At 43.7% G+C, this 20,207-nt stretch overlaps 6 protein-coding genes across 6 annotated transcripts; 4 read left to right on the forward strand and 2 right to left on the reverse strand.

Moving 5' to 3' along the window:
• Positions 1-1,421: 1,421 nt before the first annotated feature.
• Positions 1,422-3,388, forward strand: PHALS_07427 (Pleckstrin homology-like domain; the record flags this gene model as incomplete). Its single annotated transcript, XM_024720891.1, has 3 exons — positions 1,422-1,669; positions 1,900-1,949; positions 2,028-3,388. The coding sequence occupies 3 exons, from the start codon at positions 1,422-1,424 to the stop codon at positions 3,386-3,388; spliced, it is 1,659 nt and encodes a 552-aa protein (XP_024586044.1).
• Positions 3,389-3,508: 120 nt separating this feature from the next.
• Positions 3,509-5,048, forward strand: PHALS_07428 (hypothetical protein; the record flags this gene model as incomplete). The annotated part of the gene is made up of 7 exons (XM_024720892.1): positions 3,509-3,703; positions 3,787-3,875; positions 3,952-4,015; positions 4,078-4,594; positions 4,660-4,736; positions 4,801-4,871; positions 4,937-5,048. 7 exons carry the CDS (start codon positions 3,509-3,511, stop codon positions 5,046-5,048), a joined length of 1,125 nt encoding a protein of 374 aa, XP_024586045.1.
• Positions 5,049-5,185: 137 nt separating this feature from the next.
• On the reverse strand, positions 5,186-5,773 carry PHALS_07429 (HSP90 co-chaperone p23; the record flags this gene model as incomplete). The annotated part of the gene is made up of 2 exons (XM_024720893.1): positions 5,186-5,567; positions 5,643-5,773. 2 exons carry the CDS (start codon positions 5,771-5,773, stop codon positions 5,186-5,188), a joined length of 513 nt encoding a protein of 170 aa, XP_024586046.1.
• Positions 5,774-5,917: 144 nt separating this feature from the next.
• PHALS_07430 (nuclear receptor 2c2-associated protein) lies at positions 5,918-6,361 on the forward strand (the record flags this gene model as incomplete). The annotated part of the gene is made up of 1 exon (XM_024720894.1): positions 5,918-6,361. The coding sequence occupies one exon, from the start codon at positions 5,918-5,920 to the stop codon at positions 6,359-6,361; it is 444 nt and encodes a 147-aa protein (XP_024586047.1).
• A 132-nt stretch (positions 6,362-6,493) lies between these two features.
• PHALS_07431 (uncharacterized protein) lies at positions 6,494-8,897 on the reverse strand (the record flags this gene model as incomplete). The annotated part of the gene is made up of 4 exons (XM_024720895.1): positions 6,494-6,721; positions 6,793-8,656; positions 8,713-8,813; positions 8,889-8,897. The coding sequence occupies 4 exons, from the start codon at positions 8,895-8,897 to the stop codon at positions 6,494-6,496; spliced, it is 2,202 nt and encodes a 733-aa protein (XP_024586048.1).
• A 7,266-nt stretch (positions 8,898-16,163) lies between these two features.
• Positions 16,164-16,431, forward strand: PHALS_07432 (uncharacterized protein; the record flags this gene model as incomplete). The annotated part of the gene is made up of 2 exons (XM_024720896.1): positions 16,164-16,283; positions 16,333-16,431. The coding sequence occupies 2 exons, from the start codon at positions 16,164-16,166 to the stop codon at positions 16,429-16,431; spliced, it is 219 nt and encodes a 72-aa protein (XP_024586049.1).
• Positions 16,432-20,207: the final 3,776 nt, after the last annotated feature.

Raw genomic sequence — 20,207 nt, forward strand, 5'->3', positions numbered from 1 at the left:
CCACATCATGCACACCTCGTGTGACCCCCCCCTGTTATCAGGGTACGTGTAACCCCGATACAGAGTGAAATCGGTTACAATCACAATACCGCACATTGAGTGTGACTGTATCCGTTATACTACGTAAGCTTATTACAATCGTATCCCGGCTGCACAGCCCCGCTCTTACCGGAAATCATGTGCGAAGAGTTCTGTTGAAAACGAGGCAATGTCTCAACCGTCCGCTGCAACCACATGCCTTTAACTCTACAGCAGATCAGTGCTTCGATTCTGAACAGCATGCGGGCCTTAACCTTAGTGGTATGACCACAGAAAGGAAGCGCATCCAAAAGGTCAGTATTGGCCGCACACCGAATTGCTCGGAGAGAGTCGACGCGCCGCCATGAGCTCACACTATTTAATTACCGTTGTGTTGACTTTTGGCTGCCATGCTCGATGAACAATGAGTGGTTCACTTCCATATGAAGTTGATATTTCGGTACTCATGAGCGCTTTTATTGTAGGTGCGTGCGATCATTCTGTCAATGAAAGGATTCGATATTACATAAAATGTGGCTATATGGCGATTGTGGTGGACTCACCACGGTTGAGACCAGTATCTAGTTAAACAAAGGACTACCTTTACATCAAAAACTCAATAACATCTGTGTTCACGCTTCGGCAAGATCTTTGCTGATGCCGTTGACTTGGCGCACCCTTTAATATAACTCACAAGGAAATGAGACAGGGCGCGCAGAGCAACGCGATTTCTCTAGTGAGGGGCTGGCCTTATTCCAAGTTCAAGGCTTGTCCTGTAAATCTACCAGCTGTCATGGGTACGGGCCGGACTTTTTATATAGCACGAGCAGAAAGTAAAGGTGTTGTTGTCGCCCGTTGTACTTAGTTTATGTTTTGAAGTGGACATCAAACATTCCGCGAATTTTCTTACAATTCAACAAAAAAATGAGGACATGAAGCTTATTAAGTGCCTACTAATAAAGAAAGACTAATTTGGTCGTTTTTGATGTTGTCTCTATTGATCCCTCTAGCTTGTTGCGCATTCTCTTCATTTTATTATACTATTTATAATTTGCCTCGACGAATTATTTTGCAATTACGAAGTAAAGTATTTGATTAACGCAGCTGACATGAGGCGATGCCGAGGTAGAAGCCGTAGCGATCAAGCCACCGGTCACCATCGGTCCAGAAGTTCTATTCGAAGGAATAAACGCCGCTCAAATTCAAGCTGTAGAAGCTCCATCGAGCGCCGCTCAGACCGAAGACACAGTTATAGCAGTGCATCTGACTCGGGAAGCATTAAGGGTCATTACAAAAAGCGCAGAACCCAAACCAAGCAAAAGAAAAAGAAGAAGGTGAAAAAGTGCCTTGATGAGAGCAAAGACAATGGCCAGAAGGTATCAGAAGCGGGTATTTCTGTTCAAATGACATCGTTTGAGGAGAATAGTGAGAATATGAAGGTAGTGTCACCACTCAAACCAAGTGTTGACGCGCGGAGTTTTTTCGAACAACTTGAAAAGCAGGAAGCGGCAAAGAAGCCTGTGGGAACTGCGCACTCTCGAGGTCTGCCTGCACCTGTCTCGGCCACGGCAATCTCGTTGTCGGACAAATGGGAATGTAGTAAAGCTGGCTGCGGACATATGAATTTTAAACATGCGCCGGCTTGTAATAAGTGTAATGCTATGAAGCGATTGTCTGAGTGGCGATAGGCGCGAGAAAAGTCGCGACAAATAATAATAATAGACATTGTTAATCAACCTGCTTTCACTTGGCACTGGTTTTGTTGGGTCAAATCCAGTGCCCAAAAATTTGTCTTTAAACACGTGAACACAACTTACGCCAATGCAAACGATACAATCCTTTCTGTCAGGATTTTATCGCATCCAACTGACACCTCGACAGACAGAATCAAGTGTCGCTTGCTTTTAGTATTCCTTCATCGTACTTAGCAGGTCAGTCTCCGTTTTTCGTTCTTTCGCACGGTTCAGTATCAAAAACAATGAGTAGTGACAGTCAGATCCTACGCACAGGCGTGCTATTCAAAAAGGGCTCCGGCACGGGTCCATTTGGACGTCGAAATTGGAAACCGCGCTATTTCGTTCTTACACCATCGCGTCTCAAGTACTTTACATTTGAAGATGGCGAGCAGAAGGGCGAACTGAGTTTACAAGGTTGTGACGAAGGGGTTCTCGAGGTCATGCCGGCCGACAGTATGAAAACCGGTAGTTCAGCCTCAACGATTTGGCGTGTCGCGATAAATGCACCTGAGCGTCGCTTGTTAGTAGCTGCAGGCACGGAAATGGAAATGAATGATTGGGTTGATAAGCTCGTGATGGCGTTTCGGATCAATGCAGGCCAACCGATGCAGCGTGCATCCATGCCAGCAATACCGTCGAGAAATAGCATCATGTCGGGAAATAGTGCAACTGGGATACGGGATTTTCAGAACTTTTCAGTGCCACGTCGGGGTGTAGGCCAGCGTCATAGTACTGGTGCCGATATCATACCGTCGATGAATGAGCAAGAAGTGCGAATGGAGAGTATGAAGAAACACGAGAGGGAGGAGAAGCAACGTTTGGAAGAGGAATATATGCAAGAGAAAGTATTACAACAGCAACGAGAGCAAGAAATACAACGACAACACGAGCAAGAAATACAACGACAACACGAGCAAGAACTGCAGCGTCAGGACGCAGAGATGCGTCGACAGCTAGCAATACAAAAGGAACAGGAAGATGCAGCACTTGCAGCTGTGGTCAAGGATGAACAACAGAAGCGCGCACAACAAAACCATGCCCGAGAAATGGAAAATATGGCGGACGAACGAGCTATGCAGGAGACACGTAAATCGCAGCCAAGCGAAGATTTGCTTGAGCTTCAGCGTCGTCAGAAACGTGAAGAACACGCACGTGAACGAGCCGAGCGCAAGAAGGCGGTACAACTGCATCAAGAAGACTTGGCCATTCGCATGAGTCTCCAAGTTAACGATTCGAACTTAATTGAAGACAACGAGTCAAACGTGTTGTCGGAAGGTCTCTCGACACCCGTGGTGGATGCATCATTGGCTGCAGAATCGAATAAAACGAGTTTTCAAAGTGATGACGACACGGCGCAATTGTCGGCAGCCATTGCACCGCGCTCGTCGCTTGTTGGCGACGTGAAGCGGGAGATGATTCAAAAACAGCAGCAAAAGCACCACCGACGTCGTGAGGCGACACTTCAACAAGAACAACAAGTACGGCAACAAGAATTGGCTCGTGTCAAGTTAGAGACACAAGTCGGTACTCGTGAAGTGGAAGTTGCACCTCGAGAGATTGAAGTTGTGCGACGGGCGCCTGTGAAAACTACAGTCGAACTGCCGTCCGCGCCGATGGAGAGCTTTGAGTTTTAAAGAATGAACGTCAGAAGTATAAGGTAGTAGGAGAGGATCAGAATACAGACGTACGTTGCAATTGTGTTTATTGTGCAAGTTGCACCAATATATTGCACTGTCATTTCGCTATTTCCAAACATGTGTCGCGATTGGTTGAAAGTCAGTATGGATACAAAAAAGAATCAAGTTCGTCTGAACGACGACATGGCAGATCCGCAACAGGATATGCCGAGCACCAGCACCCAAAAAGCTTGCGAATTATCGTCGAACGTGGTGCCAAGTGAGCGCAATGAGTATCCAGTGCAGATAGCTGTGGATTTCAGCAAATTGAGGGTACGCAAGTGCAGATTAAACTGAATTATATGTGCTTGCAATTGTGATACTATTGTTGCAATTGTGCAATTGTGTCAATGTAGCCTGATGCTTTGCGCAGATATATGATGTTTCATGGCATTCCAAACGCGCAACATGTGTCAAAAGAGCAATTAGCAGTGATTGTTGCCAGGTACGTTGCACTTTGCAAGAGCAACATTATTTTGGTTCTGTGTCAAGATGTATGTTGCAATATGCAAACCCTTTAGACATTTTCACGAAGAATGCAAGAAGACTGACGAAAGCTCGAGTCTCGCGTCATTTGTAACTTATGTATGTAAAATATCCCTGTAAGGCAAGAACAGAAGGACTGATGATTCTATCTCACTTTGTAGCTTACAGGGTCAAACGACACTGTCGAAGCAGCAAAGTTGCTGCAAGCGCAACCATATCGCCAGATCAATAGTGATTGTCACATTAAGGAGAATGAAAGCCGACAGAAGATGTACCATAGTTTTGCATCAGAGAGTACGTTTACAGCCAAAGATGGTGACCAGTTCATTGACTGCAGCCAAGAGGAGAAAAGATGGATTCGTAAACGGCACTTAAATCCACACAAGACGCGAGTGATTGTTACAAATTTGAAATCAATCGGTGGAAACCGACGAGGGAGATCCGATAGTAGCGATGCTGAAATCGTGCAGAGAAAGAAGAAACGAAAAGGACGGCTTTATTGTATATGTAAGGGTACGAGTTTTGGCAATATGATTGCGTGCGATAACAAAAAGTGTCTCGAGCGGTCAAATTGGTACCACATGGATTGTGTCAATCTTGATCCATATGAAGACGCACCGAAAGTCTGGTACTGTCCAGCTTGCCAGAAGAACGACTGTGCAGGCATTCCGGAGAACCGTACGTGGCCTTAACTAAGTATTATGCGTCTATATTCGGTTACCAATGCGATGGAAGTTACTCAGAATATCGGAAACCGGCGGCAAGTGTTACGTATGGCGATATGATTTCGCATGCACTTACTGTACTTCCAGGTGGCAAAGTAGGTGGTACATTTGCTATGGTATTCCTTTCAAATATAACTTAGTGGGGTTGTGGTATGGCAGGGCTCATTTAAAGAAATTTGTGACTTTGTTGAGATGGAATACGAGAGCCAATTGAATTGGAAGCTAGAAAGGTATGTAAAGCCCACGATGAAATATAAGATTTATGACTTAATCAGTTGTGATAAATCTTCTGTAGTGATCAACGAAAATCACCTGTGTGGAAATCATCAGTGCGCAAGATCCTCTTCTCTAATGTGCGGTTTCAAAAATACCCCGAAGGCAAAGGCATGTTTTGCTTGGCTGCATAAAGTTATTGCATGTTTTTCAAGAATTGCTAAATTATCCAGTTACAAGACTATGGCAACGTACAATGCAGTAAAGTGTTTCCTTTCGTTATATTGTATTGCAAAAAACTTGCAAAAAAGGAACGACAACCATTTCTGTCCTATTTGTCGTTCGGGTCAAGATCCGGCATATCTTCATCGTCACTGTCACTGCCATCGTCCATCATTCCTGCTCCATTCTGTGCCGCCATCATTTCGTTCATATCAAAACCGCCCCCGCCATTCAGCGCGCTCATGTCAAAGCCACTTGGTTCTTCATCTTCATCTTCGTCCACGAATTTGGTCCAATCCACTTTTACATTCGTCTTTTCCAAGTTCTTGTCAACCAATAGACGTGGCCAAAATTCTTCGTCCTGGTTCTTCTTGACAATGTGAAAGTGCAAATTACGGTCCGTCTTGGCCCAGATACTGTCTTTAGCCTCAGCATCCACTTCTTTAAAAAAGTCTAGTGTCACCTCATAAACTTTGCCGTTGCTAGTACCCCTACAATACAGCAAATGAATACTCATGATAATTTTTTGTCATGTAGGACACAATTATTGGATCTTGCCAACGTACTTAAAAGTGAGATTCTTGCTGTTAAGTGAAACCTTTTCGTCCTTAACATCCGGGAGATCCACAGTTACGTACAATGCATCCTTGCGCTGTGCCCACTTGACTGGTGCCCACAAAGCTTTGGTCTCCGACATGATTCGTCTATTATTCTTTTCTAGTGAGAAGGTTTTGTACTGACATCGGATTCGAGAACGTCTGGCCCGAGTGATTGGTGTGGACTACAAAAGCAAAAGCTTCCATATGTTGAATGATAGGATTAAAAGACTGTGAGGCAATTCATGAGGTCTAGCGTCCTACTCACTGCTGACCATCGCACGACATGCCGCGCGTCGTCCACATTGGACCGCAATAAACAACTCTATGGTGTTTCTAACATTTTATCCACTAATTTGTCGAGCTGTTGGAATTCTGCACAAGGCAGTCCACAGCAAGTGCAAGTGCATTTTCATCGTCTTGTCAATATTTATACGTTATCTATCATGTTTCAAGGAGGTTTCGTAGGTCAGGACATTCAAGTACATATTAAGCACACCAAAGATGGCGAATGGAAAGAAAACGATGTGGAAATCGATCCAGACGATTCTAACGACTTGCAAGAGTTTCCATGCGACGTGGAACAAGTCGAAGCGATTGCAATCACTTTTCAACGCAGCACAGATTTCTACGGTCGTGTAGTTATCTACCAACTACAAATCTTGGGGACTGAAAGCAAAGAAGTTTGACAATAATTGCAATACGACGCAAGTTCTTTTCACTTTAACAACATACACAGTACTCACAACTACATTCACGTCACATGCAGGTACCTTGTCCCTGATACTTTTGTTCCTTCAGTCAGTCCATCGAGTGCCTGCTTAGACAAGCGACTGACTCCAATAAAACATCAGAGCATCCTCACGCAACATAATAAGATTGTGCTGATACTTGGTTAGAGAATGCACTGCCTGTGAGTCTCGTCCAAGTTCTTCAACAAATCGGGAAGTAATCGTTTCACGCTCTTCATCCGTCAAGCAAACATCGATCAATGGGTGAAACACTACTTGAGTCTGGACATTATCTTGTGTTTCACTATAAAATCCAAGCTACAATCAAACCAACACAACATTAGTTTCTGTCAACAAGGGTCGAAACAATACGCCACACATAGACGTACCATGCGATGGAACTGATCAAAAGCTGGCAATCCAAGTTTTTGATCTTGAGCATTTGTATACATTCTAGCCAAAATATAAAATACTTGATCTTCACCATTCGATCCCAATGCTCCATTGTCCAATCCAAATCCACCTAACAATTGCGGATCTCTCTGGTTTAAATTTATGCCCATGCTCGTCATTTCGTTAAAAAGGTTTGTCCCAATGACGCCACCAAGGGACGAAGTCGCATCTTGCGTATACGCTTGAGAATGTTCTTCTTGTGCTATATCTAATGCTGGATCATCTTCAATCCGATTCGTCTTAATCATAAACAATTTATCGGTACTCTTGCTCATTAATTCCATTTGATTGTGAAATGCATTGCTCTCGAATAAGTTGCCACTGGTACCTCCATGTTCAAAATCATTAGTCCCAGACGAATGTACATCGTTTGTCTCTTTATTAATATATGGAGAAATTGCCATCGACGGTCTTTGAGAAGATGCGTGATCAAAGTTTGTCAATACCTTCGGTGATACGTCATCTGGTTTGGATGATATATTTATTGTATTTTGTTGCACATTCAGGGTCGAGGAGTCAACAATTGTACTGCTATCACAGTTGCTCGTTGAAGAATGTGTTGGTTCCATACTGTGTGGTAATGGATGGTACTCCATTGTGTACCCCCGTGAAGGCGCCATTTGATTCATAGGCGTCCCTTCCATCTGAGAACGGTACATCATTGTGCCCGTACTAGGCGACGGAGAGAAAACACACTGTGGGCCATGCGATAGCGCTGGACCAGCTGCCAACATATCTACATCATTTAGACGGCGACATTGTGGACAGCGATAAATTGGCCGAGCTGTATTCATCGAGCCATCTGGGTGAATTTCAAAGCCGCTAAGAGCCCATTCCACGGCACCAGGACTATCAGGTGACTGTAATGATACTTGATTTGGTGACGTCTGTGATTGCATTGTAGGTACCACTGGAGATTGTCCTAAGTGGTTACTCCAGGACATGGTACTTATGGATTGTTGCGGTACGACACCTGCGTACCCCATAGTGTTACTTGTTGCAAAATATTTGCGCGCTCGTCGCGGATGTGGCTCAATCAATGCGCCAGTTCCACCGACGGCTTGAGGAGAATGTTGCATGCCAATGTACGCAGTACGTGGAGTACCTGCAACACTTCGAGGAGAAGGTCGCATTCCATAAGCAGCACCTTGTGCATTAAGTTTTCGCTTATTTCGCTTCGATCGAATGGCAATAACCGAGGTACGTGTCGGTGCAATATCTTGAAACATCGAACTTCCCTCCTGTTGTTCCGGCCCAATCTCAAGCATGAATGATTGTCCTTGATGATTTTTTGATACATCATCAATCCGAAATGAAATTGTTGCACGCCCATGTGTCATATTGGGTCTCATATCAGGAAATAGTCTGAGAATACTCGGATTGGAGACAAGACACCCTGATTCGTACAAAAGTTTCACAGCCAGTGGTACAACTCGGTCTTCCACATACGTGCCTGGTGCAGGTACCAATGTTAAGTCTACAGTCATGCACTTTTCTCGACCCCCTTCGTCTTTAAACCACACGTCTGGTGGCTGTACTATGATTTGTAATTTTTCTTTCACAACATGTACTGGTGATGAAAAGACTGATTCGATATCTGAGTCGATACTGCGCACCTCAAGACAGAAATTGCGACCATCGCAAGTGGCGGCAAAGGTATGCAAGCTCATGGAAAACACGGATATACCCGTGTCTGGATTCAAATAAACGTCAGAAGTCATTCGAAGCTCTGCATCTTGAATATCCACAAGATCGTATGTGTCATGAAAACGCAGAGACACTTGCAGCGGCTGATGAATGCTGTAACAAAACAAATAATGTGAGCAAGGAACTCGTCGTGCATTGTACGTACGTACCCTGTGACTTTGCCCTTTTGGTTATCAATTAGCTGGACAGAAGCTTGAAAAGTAACATTTTGGTACACGTACGTTGGAACTTGCTCCAGAAACACCAGACTCTGCAAAATAACGTGATTCCGCACCTCCTGTCAGTGAGAAACATTCTTTTCCCACCATCCATCCTAAAAACTTACTCGTGACATGGTTATGCGAAGTTACTCTTTTCTTATCTTATGCCGCTGCTTCGAGCGCGTTGTTCAGCAAACGGCGTAACTTCTGGGCGTCGTCTCTCAAACCCTGCAAGCAACTTACGCTCACGTGAGCGAGCGTGTAAATCTGTGGGAGGGAGGCGGGGCTCGGGGCTCTGAGCTTGGGCTCGTCTCTTCCTACCGTTCGTTCCCGATTTGGGACGACAAGTTGCACTATCAAGTTCGTAAGACTAAAAAGTACACATTGCCAGATTCTTTTTCTTTGTAAGCAATTAGGGGACTAGCACGCTAACCCTAGCAAAAATAGAGTATTCGTTACATAGATACGTGACGCAAGATTCAAATTGGTCCAGAGAATAAGATAAAAGCAAGCTTGTCGACAGCAGTGAGATCACATTTTGAACGTTTGTGTAAACAAGAAAAAAACAGATTCTACCATCTGTGTGCTCGCAAGCCCAGACGGAACATTGTACGAAATCAATGTTGACAGCAGCAACAATTGTATTTTACCTTTTGGGGTATTTGAGTTATCCGGAGATGGTGTAAGAAATATACAGCTCCCGATATATATAAAATTTGAGCATTGATAATGGTGAAGAAGTTGATATTCAGGTCCTTAAACTTTTTGAAGAGTAAAGCGACCTTCGTCATCACGACGGTTCATGTTTCGTCTAAAGGAGTGAACAGCCAAGCATTAATTGGACGTCTGGCATTGCTGCAGTGTCGTGGAAAGCAGCTGGATTTGGGGCACGATATGTGCTTTCCATGCTTTCGGTGTGCGTTCAACACAAGGTACCGTCGTGATCTTTGTACGTCGTATTTTTGTGCTGTCGATTCTAGTGTGCCTGAGTATAAATGGTAACCGGACTCAGTTAAGTTTAGAATTCTTTTACGTTCAGACTGCGAATACTAAGCTCTTTCACGGCAGAAAAAATGTCCCTTCAGATTTCGGGCAACAATGTGACGAATAGCACATATTAGCACAGATGCTTGATGAACACCTGAGTCAAGCTTCTAAACTAGAGCGATCCTCTTGTTTTTGAGTTGTGTACTGCTTCTTTTCAGAACTTAGCAGCATAAGGCATTATTTTCTGTCATAAAATATTAATGCCCGCCTATCTATTTGATGAAACCAATTATGCTAAAAAGTGAATGGTAGTATATTTTGTTTAAGATAACTAAAATGCAGGCAAAGAACTCATGCAGCTACTATATGACCACAGATCAGCGCAGCTCGCGTTCTTGTAAGAACGTCAAATTGTAGAGCGCTCTACGTGGCAGCATCAGTCGCAACGTCAGACAGAATCTTGTACAAATATTGAGATAAAGCTGAACTCAAAGTCATACAATATGATAATATTGTAATACTCGACTACCAAACTGAGTCAATGCTTATTAAAAAGTATAAATGTTTTTTAGCTTTGACACATCACGAGCACTACCAGACGATCACAAGGAATAGCATTTTATTTGCCGCAGTTAGTCACTGATGATACTTTTGATGATCTCAAAAATAAACATGTATGACTTACTCTTAAATTTTCAATCGCTAGTTATATATGATACTACAAATATACCAGTATACAACTACTTTATCTAATGCCTTGTGGGCCAACATGAAATTAGTGTACGCTCACACAAAAAATCACTTTTTGTAGAAACTACGTATTGCATTTTTGTGCAAGTCTACAAAATTAGGACGCACCAAATTTACTGGCATTGATCTCCATTAAAACAACGTTGGATAAACACTTTACGCCATGCAATACACAGTGATGTTCACAAGCACAGAAATACAGGCTAGATTAAATTTCAGAGCTCTAAATATATGTCACTCTTGAGGAAGATCTTGAGTGTCGTAATCCATTTGAGCCGCTCTGAAAGAATCGATCCTCACCAAGAGAGATGAGGCTCATAGCTTAGGGCCATTGGATGTAAAGATCGACGTCCCAAGCTTTGTAAAGTCGCGAAAGGTTTTAAGGGATTCGGAAATCTCGTGAATTTCGCACGACGTGCAAGTGTCAAATGAAGTAATGAGTCCGCAAAAGCACCAAAAGATATAATATATATACAATATCCGTGCGACTTGCGATGGGGTATCTCGTTAGTGCAATTAAATAGAGTAGGAGGGTTCTGACAGCGTGGAGTACTGTATGGTCCATGAACCTAATTCGAGAAACGACATCATCCCCGATATGGCGTAGTATGATTGACATAAGTCATGAACCGACATGAGTTTGTATACACTAGAAACACACACTTCTAATCAAATTTAAGCTTAGTAAGTCATGAAAGCTACATGTGCAAATAAGGAAACTGCTATTGGCGCGAGCATGATACTACGGTAGCTTTGGTGCAGGACATCGGACTTTCCGAATCGCTCAAGACAGTTTGTTGTCGAGATGTGATACTGGGGCCAAAAATGCCATTCCTCCCACAAATACAGTGGTTGAGTCGGATTATGGGTCAGTGTGTACAACTGACCACATAGGCGATGCTCACACCCGTTGCGTGGTTGAGCACATACACACATGTGAAGGAATCAACGACATTTGTTGATCGCGGTACCGATAATCCCGCTCTGGATGCGGTTGAGCCGCCGATGAGTTAGTCCAACGTACTATTTCACATGATGGGAATGTAGCATGCAAATATGCTGGTCCACGTATTGTGGGTGCAACGATTGGTTGTGAAGTTACCGAGACAGATGTTCTTTTGACACTGTTGCCGCCGATGTAAGAAATGGTCCAGCACGAGGAAGTCACTCACGATGCCGCCATACACTGATGATATTTTGGAGGTCGTGTTCCTACAATCGAAGGTCGATTTCAGCCAAACTACGCTGATCATCAGTTTTGGATGGTTCGGGTCTCGAAGAAACTCGACGGAATGCGGAGTCGTGCTGCCAATATATTGAAAAGGTTAGAAAGTCGAAAGAAAAAATGGAAACGGTATTGAGTCGTAAATCCAAATGATGCAGGTACAATTTTTCGATCATCGTGGTCTTCAGAGTGTACATCTGCTGCGATAGGATTAAACAATATCTTGTCGTGGTCCCACGATTATATCTATGATGGTCGAATTTTTGAAGCTGCAAGTCAGAGTCAGCTGTGCTAGAGTCGGTGGATACGAATAAGTGTGTGTCGCAGTGTTTCGCCCCAAAATTGGTGGAGACTAACAATGAATGCTGGGCTATTTGCCGAAGACTATCTTACATAGTATGAGTACCTGGCGAAGAAAGCATGCTTGTTCATCCATATCAACGATCTGCAGGACAGCATCAGTGAAGTAAGCGTCCAAAAAAAAGGATCGCCGTATAATGCTTGACATTGCAAAGCACATGATGAGGATCTCGGGGTCTAGTTTCATCTTCTTCATTTCCTGCTTTCAACAACTCTGCGTAGAAGGCTATACGAGAAAGTCCCAAACACGGCACGAACGCTTGCGCTTTAAAGAGAGACATGATATGAATGCGGTTAAATTGCATCTGAAACGTAGATGCATTCTGGTTTTTGGAGTTACATGAATAAAATCACAGCGATCCTAGAGTTTATACGTATGAAACTTACACATGCTGAAGTAAAATATATGGCCCTGGTAGATTAAACCTAGCGTTGAGATTGAACGCAGTAAAACTTCGAAAAACGTCTTTATGAAGAAGTCCTGCAAGGTGACCGGCTCGCGTGGCTTGCTTGCGATGGTGGTAACACTTGAGTCTCATCATCAGTGTAAATGCCTTAGTAGGTACCATCATTCTGTACTAATTAGCGCATTCGTGATATCATCCAGTTATGTCACATGTATGATCTGCCTACTGTAATCCTTCAATATTTGTCCCTATATTACACGTCGTGGGGGATGAGTGTTACAGAGATCCACCTCAAATTCATGGCTAAATATGGCCTATCTCACCTTACTCATCTTCACGAGGCTGTTATTTATGCTATCATTTACGAGTCTGTTATATATGATAGTGACCACTCTTGAGTTTGAAATTGGCCAAGCCTTACTCGCTAGCAACCCTGCATTCCCTGCTAATGAGAAGGGTTAGTTGGAGCGCTCGCGGCATCAAGGTACTTTGACTCAGTGAAGCATGAATTTTAACGGGGTTAAACGTACCCTTGTATGAAAGGGCGGGTCGCACAAGATGGTGTGACTGTACATAGGTGTGGATTACTTAAGTTGGTGTAATCACACAGTGGTGTGGCAACACGTGACAAGAAACCACCACGTGGCAGGATTGCCAGTAGAAATGCATATTACTATATTGATTAGTTTTTACTATATTAATTAGGTAATACTTAATTAATTACGAAAACCTAGGGCTTTAGATATTGGCGGCTCTGCCGCAACTAAAACAAAAAATATTGTTTATATTTGACAAAAGGGTTCAGTTACCATGGTGAAGGTTTTCAGTACTCTTGAAGGTAGTGCATTGCGATCCGCTGCACTCGCACAGGAAGTTATGAAGGACATAAGGTCGGAGACCTTAGCTTAGCTTCCGCTAAGCAGAACGCTAAGGCAGCCCCGCTGCATGAATCCTCCAAAAGATATCAAAATGAGTGTAATCCTTCCGCTTCGCCGAATACTTGTTACACCGTGGTCAGCCCGGTGGTCCACTATCCGCTCCACTTTGAAATCGACCACGCCTTTTATTATATTAAAGACGGCGGGAGATTTAGTTTAGCGAGGTCACAACTTAGTCATGCCGGCTGCAGGCATATATCTAAACAGGTTAATAGCGTTTGATAATACATGAAAATCCCTTGCATGCTGCGTCAGCTTCTGGTATGCATGTTGCTTATGCACATTCTAGTCTCAGTCTTAGAGTTGCGCACTCGGCGCAGGTCTTATGATTTTTTTTAAATGAGATGAATTATTTTTGCGAGTTGTAGCGGAGTAATCGTAAAAACAAGTCGAATCGTGTCGAGAATCTTCTTACATCAAAATGAAACTCATGTTAAGAAGGCACTAATGATTAAATTCACTGGTTGAAACGTGGCAAATCTTGTAGAAGCGTTTAATGTGTTTTTCTACGCATGCTCAACGCATGGAAGCATTCCATTCCAAAGGCGCATACTATTCACGCATATGTTGTGGGGGAAATTATCTCCAACCATCCACTTGATCATATGATCAGCCATGATCTTCGGTGGACATGTCTGATCGGATGACGAGCAACTTTACGGGGATTTGTTAGAACTTTGCTGCGAAGAACGAATCTTGATCCGAGACGATGTCCGCCAAGATGCCATATTCAGGCGAACTATATCGATGTGTAACTTGGCTGTCTCATCATCGAATAAAGAATCGCTGACTCCATCAAGATGGAGCGTATTGTTCAGATGGTCCACATAAATCACAATTTTGATATAACCTGCCGCGTCAAACCGAAGACTATAAGTATGGTCTATGTACGGGACAGCCATAATTCTACAAAAGTTGGCAGACTGGCCGACGGTATCGACGCGTGAGACGAAAATGTTCCGCATGCTGTGTTACATCACCGGCTTGCTTGACACAATACGTGGGTGATGTAACACAGCAAACCTGGGGCACTTTTAACAGCGCAGCACGTGTTGCATCTAACCCATACGCCATACATACAATCTCGTCAATTTGCGGCATCATCATTTCGAAAAACAGCTCATAGACCGCGCAACACGAAAGTGCAGCTGCAACCACATCCTGCTGACAAATGTGTATATCCAAAAAAATGTCCCAGATATGTTTTTGGAAAATCATCACCATTTTATAATAATATGGCGACGACATTGCTGTGTCTAATGATGAACGATCTATACTGGCTACAAATTGCTAGGAGTCAAGCAGGCGTGCCCTGAACCTGTGAAATTTAGACTCAATAGGTAAAAGTTCTTCAGATGAAGTGTATACAGCTTTAAACAGCAATTTTTGTATGCGACAACAGGTTCATGTCTCTTAGCACCCGCTTGAAGTGAAGCGCAACCCATTGGCAAACTCTTGACTGTTGTAGACAACATGCATGGCCTATGTAAATTCGGAAAAGCCAAAATTTTGAATCTTGTCGACTCCTATAGGGAGCTTTTTTAGTCACATGTCATGGCCAGTTGTTTTTTATTTGAAATATTGGTGAGAGGCCGTGCCACGTCAGCATGCATTACACTGGACTTGTGCATGTAGTTGACCGGGCCAAAATTCTCTTTGAAATTTCTTCGAGATAATGGTACCCCAATTGCAATGGTTATGATTTTTGCGGAAACTTCTGCAGCACCCCAAAAAAAGATTTTGCTCGGAGACTGCTAACATAGCTACTTATGGTTCTACAGTCGAGCACTGCCCATAAATAGTTGATATAAATATATTATCCAACTTCCCTTGCGTACGACCGTTTTTAATGTAACGTTAAAGTATACTCGTTCGTATGCGGTTGGCGTCCTGAATAGCTGTGTAGTCAAACATTTTGAATGCTGCTGATGCTTGGGGCGCCCTCTGAGGCATAGCCTGCCACTTTTGCCCGAGAAAATTAGTGCATGAGCAATTACTACATTTGATAAGTATATAATAGTAACCATTAGTTAGGTCAATAACTCTAAACAAGGGTCGATTAATTATGCAACTCCACAAGACGTCAAATTTAAGAATTAGTGTTTGCGCCGAGATGGTGGTAGAACTAGCTTGCCATTTGCATGACGAAATTGACATCGCACTATTTTTTTGGTATGGGCATTCGACGCGCCACACAGAATGTGGCTTCAAAAATCATGGTAGTTTCATGACACATACCGTCAATGCGGGATCAACAGTGATGGGACCTTTTATCATTTTGTTCCGCGAGGATTTGTAAAATATATGGGATCCTGAATTTGAGTCATTAACTTCTTGCACGCAGTACTCGTTAAATGTTATCAGTAATGGGATATGAAATGAATGACTTCAGGTCTATCTAACAATACATACTAAAATATCTCTGTGACCCCGCCCTTCCTATGTCTCTTGCACACGTTTTCGCGAGTTAACCATTTAAAGTCGACAAGTACTTCTGTCTGTGGCAGCATAAAATATGACATTTATCTACAACCACCCCATTTTGCCCAAACCCATGCAACTTGATTTTTCACAACAGGCACGTTTTCTATGTTGCAAGATTAACCATACCACCACACCATGACACAGAGGATCACTCAATAAAGGATAAAAAGCTTTTCCGCCATTTTGCGTATTATAGTCGCCTGTATCAAACAGGGTCCTACTCTGAGTCTGTGACACAAACTCCTCTGTATGGTCGGATATACATCAGTGGTGATCCTAAGGAATCAAAGTCGACGCGAACAAGTAGGCGCTCACAAAGCGATCTCCGCCTATGGAATTCTCACTCATAATAAACTCCGACACCATAAGGTCTGTGTTGTGGCACAGTAAGCAGCTATCAGTATTTTGACCTATCTAGAGCCTGAATAACGATTGTTTATGTCGTGAGTCATCTCTTGAAATTGCTGAGACGTTTGCGCTTGCAAACGAACAAATTGATCTCGCTGAATTTCTTTGATGGGTAGAGGCCTTGTAGGTAAGCGCTTTGACACCTTCCGCCTCGGTGAACGGACGCGGTACGCGTAAATCATGCCGAGGTGAGTGATTGCTCACGATTCAAATTGATTCCGATGACATTGATACAAACAGCCGTGCTTTCAAACGGAAAAGTAAATCGGAACTCAAATAGGCTGACAGATATCACGACATAGCACCCTGTCATTAATACCTTTAAATTCTAATTATGTATAGGATGGGGCAAGCAGCCCATGGACTACATGGATATATTATAACTGAGACTCAAAGCTCTCATTGTGCCAAAAACTAAAAAGATGCAGCATCGTAGTTATCCACCTTGGCAACTCAAAACTTTGGTCCAACTCAGGGACAATAATGCGTTTTTCACGTACAATACGATACATACTGTACTTCGTTGAACTCTTTCGCACTTCAACTGGAATATAACTGAACCACATATATTGGGTCGTATGGCAAGACCGCGCACCCTCACGAGCATTAGCTGCACCGGTAACTATTTGCACCTATCGCACTTACTTGTGCCAGCCTTCACAAACAGATGTCAAGCTGACAATCTTCTTCCAAATCTGTCCTTTATTGTGCAAGGTTTGGCAACCAAACGAGATATGCACGTAGCCTGCGGACGACAACCTTTCGGCTATACCCAAAACACAATCGAGGCTTTCTCCCGTGAGAGCGATCACAGCGAATTTTGAGTCTTGAACCACATCCGCGTTATCAACTCGCCTCAGAGATGCGGCCATTGTGTTCGACGTCTAGAAGGCATTGACCGGTGAGTTTGCTCGATGGCGAGAATATCGAAGTGACTTACTGAGTCATGATACGCCATCAATGTAAACTGCACGACCGGGTCGCTCCCCCTCCCTGTCCACGAGAATCCTCTCTGATTCTCCATCTTTCAAAAGATTTCGCCACTCCCGTAATTGATCCATACAAATTGTGCAGAAGAGAAGGGTAAGAAGCTTCGCCATGAGACTCAGTCAATACCTAGAGCCTGTACCTGGTTCAGCAAGCTGGGCTTGCTTGCCTGTATGCTAAAAGACGTAGCAACCGCTGGCGAGGTCACATCGGATTTTTTCACTCCGTAGATTTATAATTAGCCTAATTGGCCTAGCTGACAGTGAATTGGTTCAACCAGCCACTTGCACAAGTATATCAATTTCGACCGACGCGGACAGCCATTACTAATCGTCTTGAAACTTATGTCAAAATAGTGCTGGGATACGGTAAGATTACGCTCTACAATTTCCAACAAAGAAAGCGTCCCTACCGCCTGACGGGAGACTAAGAGTTCATGTACACCACAGGCCTGTCTCCATCTTCATCATCTAACCGATACTTTGGTGCTGTTGAATGCTCATCGTTACAGAAGGTGTAATATCACTTCTGTACGATTGTACAATTTGCGCTTGCACAACTGGAGGAAAGTGTCATATCAAAATACACGATAATACTCTGCCACCTAGATGCCGACCGCTTCCCGCCGCGGTTGTCACGACGATTTCAAGATGTCACTTTTGAACTGGACCTCGCTCATGGAAGCTATCTCGCCCATCCATAAGCGCAAAAAGCACACTGTCTCTTGTCGATCTCGTCATATCGTGATTACGGCTTTCCAATTGTCTGTATTTTTAACCGCGCTGGGGCGAAATCCGCACATGCCTCTGCGTGTAGGAATTTCGCTCACACAGAGAGCGATAAAAATACTGGAAAGTAGCACCGACAAAGTCCGTATGATTCACTTATAAGAGTTCCACCTGTGCTCAGAGTTGAAGAATCTGAGCAAGTTTGTACCCTCTATGAGAATCAGCTTCATGTTTTGACGCAGACGATGGTACCTCAGAGTATCACACTCAGATTTCGCATTGGGTGAGGAAGACCTATTTACTCACCCGCTCTAGAGCGATGCAAGTCAGATTCAGCGAATCAAACGCCCGACAGTACCATCAGGTAACTTCTTGTGTTTGCGACGAACAACAAACGACGCTGATGTCGAGATGGAATCTCATCATCATGAGTCCTTATCGTTTTCACTTCAGCTCGTCTCCATTACAGCTTCCGTCCAGGTATCGTGCTGCCTTGAGGTGGAATTTGACTTGAGATTGAGAAGCGCGTTGCGACGGACGGGTCTGCTTTTTCGTCAGGGGAGGTAAAGCCTGATTGTATGCCAGGTCGTCAGCATCGAAAGCGCTAGGGTGATATTGCTGAAGTGGGACCTTAAATTTTCATACTTTTCAAAGACTGAGCATCTTTTCCTCCCAACTAGATACTTACAACAGCCCTACTATACCTACCGGTCCTCGAACCGTCTCATGTGAAAGTGCATCATTTCTTGATCGTTGTACAGCACCGGCGGAAGGCAACCCTTTTTGCGACTATCCCTCGTGTGAGTGAGCTTTCTAAATTTTACCGGTACATTGGTCCGTTACGAAAATATCGGATCATGCGCACGGCTAATAAAGTTATGGGTCGGTGCGATGTCTTAGCTGCGCCAATGCTCCAAGAACCCCCAGCGGCTAGCCGTGTCGCTGCCTTAGAACAGAGGATAGCACGTTAACAGAAAAAAGGCTGAGACACTGCAGTGTCTCCAACAGAGCGCTTTACATTCTGGTAGATCGTGATATAGGTTTAGGAAAGCATAAACCCAGCAATTTTACGGTACCATCAGCAAATCATCGGCTTGAAAGATTTCTCCCCTGAGGTATATAATTAGCTTATCAAGAGCCTGTATCAAAAGCTGTGCGTCAAAAATTACAATCCCCACAAATACACTGGTAACTCCGTTAAAGTTGAAAGTTCGTATTGCAATACTGCTCGACACAGTGTTTTTCTTACATGGTAACGAAGACTCAGTTGTACCATCATATCGTGACAAAGAGGATTGATCCTTCTTACCTTTAATGGTGGTCCTGACCGCAATTTACACTCTCCTTTCGCCTCTACCAGCCCTGGCACAAGATTTTGCAACCCACAGTCACTTCCACTGTTCATCAGCCTAGCACATGATAACTATCGTACAGTTGGTATTTACCGTCTCAATAAGTTTAGTTCTTGGGTCTATGACGTACAGTCAGTCTCTCCTGCCTGAACAGTTTATTTATTTGACGATCGCAGTATACGATCACTGATATTTAGTCTAATCATCAGACCGTGACTGGTAAAATATTTTCGCCTCCCAAGCTATCCTCTAGTCACCTAGCAATACCTTTGCTAATATGCTATAAGAGATTTGTTTCCGCGCTTTGTTAGGCTTCATGTATCACCAAAGCTACACCGGGACAAAGTCGCGACAGTCTAAAATTCGAAGCTCAGTCGATCAATGGCTTATGGCGCTCAAGTCTTGCCATTCCTAGGATAAGATTCTATCTTGGAATAAAGTTCAGGATTAGACATCACTCAACTCTGTCAAAGTTCATAAATAATCAACATAACCTTCAATACCGTACCGATGTTCCCGTCGCAGGACGCACGAATATTGTAGCTGTATCTAGTATCCCCAATGCCCCGCGTATTATATACTGTTTTTGACAGTCGCACGTATTACGTAATCAAGCAACGCTTCTGAATCAATCAAGAAATTCCACTGCTTAAAAAAAACAGGGGAAACGACACGACTCAGTAGGCGCGAAGCGACCTACTGGGAAAGAACTGAGTTCTTTTGAGCCTCAGGGAGGTAGAGATCAACAGGGCCCAGCCCCGAAGAGCTCCGTGCTCTTGAAAACGGAACGTGTATGCAAGCCGGGCTTGCTGGTCGTG

Source organism: Plasmopara halstedii, assembly GCF_900000015.1.
Source record: "Plasmopara halstedii genome assembly, contig: Scaffold_3109, whole genome shotgun sequence".
NCBI lineage: Eukaryota > Oomycota > Peronosporomycetes > Peronosporales > Peronosporaceae > Plasmopara > Plasmopara halstedii.